The sequence below is a fragment of the Sinocyclocheilus anshuiensis genome, unplaced genomic scaffold (genome assembly GCF_001515605.1).
Source record: "Sinocyclocheilus anshuiensis isolate Anshui unplaced genomic scaffold, SAMN03320099.WGS_v1.1 scaffold2216, whole genome shotgun sequence".
NCBI lineage: Eukaryota > Metazoa > Chordata > Actinopteri > Cypriniformes > Cyprinidae > Sinocyclocheilus > Sinocyclocheilus anshuiensis.
Window position 1 is genome coordinate 35,794 of NW_015545525.1, and position 4,277 is coordinate 40,070.

Sequence of the window (4,277 nt, forward strand, 5' to 3'; positions counted from 1 at the left end):
TTTCCCATGTTACAAAAACAGCATTCTTCCATCTTAGAAACATTGCCAAGTTACGAAACATGTTACCTGTTTCTGATGCAGAAAAGCTAGTTCATGCATTCATGACCTCTAGACTGGACTATTGTAATGCACTGCTAGATGGTTGCCCAGCATCTTCAATAAAAAAGCTACAGGTAGTCCAAAATACAGTGGTTAGAGTCCTAACCAGGTCAAGAAAATATGATCATATTACCCAAATTTTACAGTCTCTGCACTGGCTACCTATCAAGTTCTTTATCAGTTACAAAATATTATTACTTATCTACAAGGCCCTTAATGGGTTAGCTCCTGCATACCTAACTAGCCTTCTACCACACTACAATCCATCAGGCTCCCTAAGGTTGCAAAATTCTGGACTTTTGGTAGTATCTAAGATAGCAAAGTCCACTAAAGGAGGTAGAGCTTTTTCGCATTTGGCTCCCAAACTCTGGAATAGCCTTCTTGATAACGTTCGGGGTTCAGACACACTCTCTCTGTTTAAATCTAGATTAAAGACACATCTCTTTGGCCAAGCATTCAAATAATGTATCTCATAATCTTGTACTGCAGTTATATCTGATCAAATGCACATTATTATTCTTTAGCATGGGATGAACAAATCAATTTTGCTTGGTTGGAACAGCAGCTACGCTAATTATGTCTCTATTTGTTCCTCTGTTTCTGCCACGGGATTGACATCAGAATTGACACAACTAGGAATTACACAAGCTTCAGTCTGGATCCAGCCCTTACAAAGACCTGAGATGACCGAACACCTGAGAAAACTGAATTTTACAGTACATTTCTGCCATATGTACATCAATTTGACATAGTCACTACTGACAAGCTACTACTGAATATATCGTAGAAACGTAATTTTCTGTAAAGCTGCTTTGCAATGATCTGTATTGTGAAAAGCGCTATACAAATAAACTTGAATTGAATTTAATTGAAGATGTTTATGATTTAGAATGTATGTAAAACTGACATCTTACAGACGTCTATCAGATGTTTGTACACAGTAGATGCTTTCCAGATGAAGCGATCTTTAACAGCCATCTTGCAGACATATGTGTGCTATCTGAGTCTAAAAAATACGTCTTGCAGATGTAAATGCAGACGTCAAATAGACGTCTCCGTGATGTACGTGTGCTATCAGGGACAGCGTTGCTGTGGATGACATCGAATATTAGGAAATACTTTAATAAAGTGATTGACCAATCAGAATTGAGTATTCCACAAAGCTGCGTAGTAAACACTAATATCAGTGCTGCTGTACCTGAACATGTGTGACAGAGTTGACTGATGTCCAGATGTTGAGTCTGGTTGCTGATGGGATTGTTGAGCACACAGCTGTAGCTGTTTTTATCCTGATATTCCACCTCCAGAGGTAGAGAGAGACTGATGCTGAGATCAGACACACTGATGCTGGACAATAAACTGTTTCCTTTGTACCAGGAGAGAGTCACGTGACTCACATTCACCACTGAACACAGCAGTGAACATGATGATGATGATGATGATGATGAAGAAAATATTCTGCTGAAGACAGGAACAGGCAGACGAGCTGGAAACATGAGAGAATAATCAATGAGTGTTTAATGTAGATTTTGTTAGTCTTCATCTTAATTACTTTCTCAAACCCCCAAAATTGTAATTTTGCGTCTGAAATGGGCCACACCATTGACATTACCTGAGCAAATACGCTCATTCATTGAGGACATGCATTTATTGCATGGATGGAGCAAGAAAGAACATAGGCCTAATGTATCTGATAAAGTACATGTGCACAGCTCAGTTGAATTATAAAGTTTGTCCTTTTTAACTGAATGTACAAAGCCAAATCTTTGCAAAAGGACAGAAACTCTGAAATAAGAGCACACAGTTTATCTGTCAATCAGATGCACATGAGACGAAAAGGGTCGGCTGAAGACCTATCGTCATGCAGAGGTGTGCTATAAAATGTTCAGTATAAATAAATACAGCTGATGCAAAAAAAAGGCAAAAAATAACATGCATCAATAAAAGTGTACGTGATATTAAATGACTAGGTTGTTTAATTATTTGTGTATAATTATTAAGACTAGCAGCACAAACTGCAGTGTAATTGTGACTCACCAGAAACAGTAACATTGAATCTGTATGTTTTCTCTGTCCCACTCCTGATGATGGTTATCCGATAAAGTCCAGAGTGTGTGTTTCTGGTGTTTGTGATGGTCAGAGATCCAGTCTGATGATCCAGCTTCAGTCTGTCTCTGAATCTCCCATCAGGACCATCAAATGTGTCGAAGATTCCAGCCTTTTTATTGATTTCAGCGATACGAGTCTCTGAAAGTCCAAATGTCCACGTAATGAGATTCTCTGTCTGTAGTTTAGTGTTAGTCTGTAGAGAGACTGAATCTCCCTCCATCACTGACACTGACTTCACTGCGTCTGGACCAGCAAACACACCTGAAGAACAAACAGAAACAGGGTTTGTCTCAGATTAAGACTTTAAATAACTTTATGATGGTTTTCTAAAGTAAACGGTTCGAAAATTACATTTTGAAATTACTAATATCCAAACAAAACTGATTATTAACAGAATCTTTGTGGTGATTCTGAATAAAACTTTTTTTTCTGATGCAGGGACTCATGCATTCTTTTTAAACACTTGGATGTGGGTAAGTTTCATAAATAAAAAATAAAGAAATAAACATTTTGAACAAAAAGCTGAAAAAAAAGACTATGAATTGGATTGAAAGAAATAAACAACATTTTGAACAAAAAGCTGAAAAAAGACTATGAATTGGATTCAGAATGATAATCAAAATGTAGATAAAGTCGATCAACACCCCAAAGCTTGACAGTTATTATTACCTCTTCATTGGTCGACATTTTATTCCATAAGGTTACACAGTTTTGATGCTGTTTTATGTCTGATGATCGTGTTAGATTACATGTGGAAGCATCTATTGTTTCGATTACTTCTTCGCTTGTGTTTTTTGGAAATTCTGTGCAGAAGATGTGTACTAGTATAACAATGAAAACACAGATTCTAGGAGCACAAGTCAAGTATGCTTAAACGTCATTTTAAGTATATTTCTGAGAAGTACATAAAAAGTAGACTAAAAGTATACTTTCCTATTTTTTAATTTAAAAGAAGTATACTAATAGCACACTTGAATAAACTGCTTTTTCGTAAGGGAGTGTTTGGCTTGTTCTTCATTTCTTATCAAATGTCTCAATTGTTTCTCCTCAGAATAATTTCAGAGTTTCTCTAATGGCTTTGCAGGAACAGATCATCCACTATAACTGTGTGTAGAAAAGTTCTTTTATATTTTAATTTGATTAATTTTCATATAAACACAATCAATGAATACAAACATGCCAGGATATTGAATATCTGTGCCAGGAACAGGAAACAAACACTGCTGTAATCATGTTTATTATAGAATAGAATACAATAAAATAGAATAGAACATCTTCTAAAGTGGATATGAACATCAAACATCTTAATGTTGAAATTCAAACTAAGATTCAAATTAAGATTCAAACTAACAAAGTTCAGAGTTCAGTATTTGAGGAAGAGGAATATAGAAAGACTTTAAAAACCAGTAATCAAACATTCTGTTCAGCTCTCCTGGATCTGAAGTCATAAACCAGAACAACAACAGCAGCGGCGGCAGCCACGCCCACCAGAGCAGTGACGACCAATCGGATCACAGCTTCAATAGAGTCCCAACTTCGGAGAGAGTCTGAGGAATAAAAACATCAAACATGAGTTTAGTTCAGATCAGTCAGTAACGCTAAATATCAGTTACAGCTGTTTTATTTGTCATAGGATTAAAGTAGCTGAATTAAGTAGGCTATAGTATCATTTCAATTTCAATTTATCATTTTAATTCCAATCATGTCAATTTTTTTTTAAACGATTAAATCATTATTACATTCCAGATTTATTTTTTAACTTTCTATATCAGATTGTTTGTAAAATGCTGTAAATTTGACCAGTCTTGTTTCCAGTTGAGATTTCTTTAAATTTCAATAGTTTTGAAAAAGAGGATTTTATAAAGCCCTTCAGCCGATCGGAACCCGAATGCGGTGTTTTATATCAGGGTTCCTCAAATCTTGCCCTGGAGGGCCAATGCGCTACAGAATTTTGCTCCAACCCTGATTAAACTCACCTACCTGTGATTTTCTAATGATACTGAAGACATTGATTAGCATGCTCAGGTGTGTTTGATTAGGGTTGGAGCTAAACTCTGCAGGACACCGGC

General features: G+C 36.2%; 1 protein-coding gene across 1 annotated transcript in view; it reads right to left on the minus strand.

The window, feature by feature from the left end:
- Positions 1-4,277, minus strand: part of LOC107698293 (uncharacterized) — a 32,717-nt gene that overhangs the window by 24,130 nt on the left and 4,310 nt on the right. The window contains exons 3-4 of the mRNA XM_016499247.1: positions 2,137-2,445; positions 1,298-1,585 (exon numbers count right to left, since the gene is read on the minus strand). Coding sequence (XP_016354733.1) covers positions 1,298-1,585; positions 2,137-2,445 — 597 coding nt within the window. The remainder of the gene's footprint in view (positions 1-1,297; positions 1,586-2,136; positions 2,446-4,277) is intronic.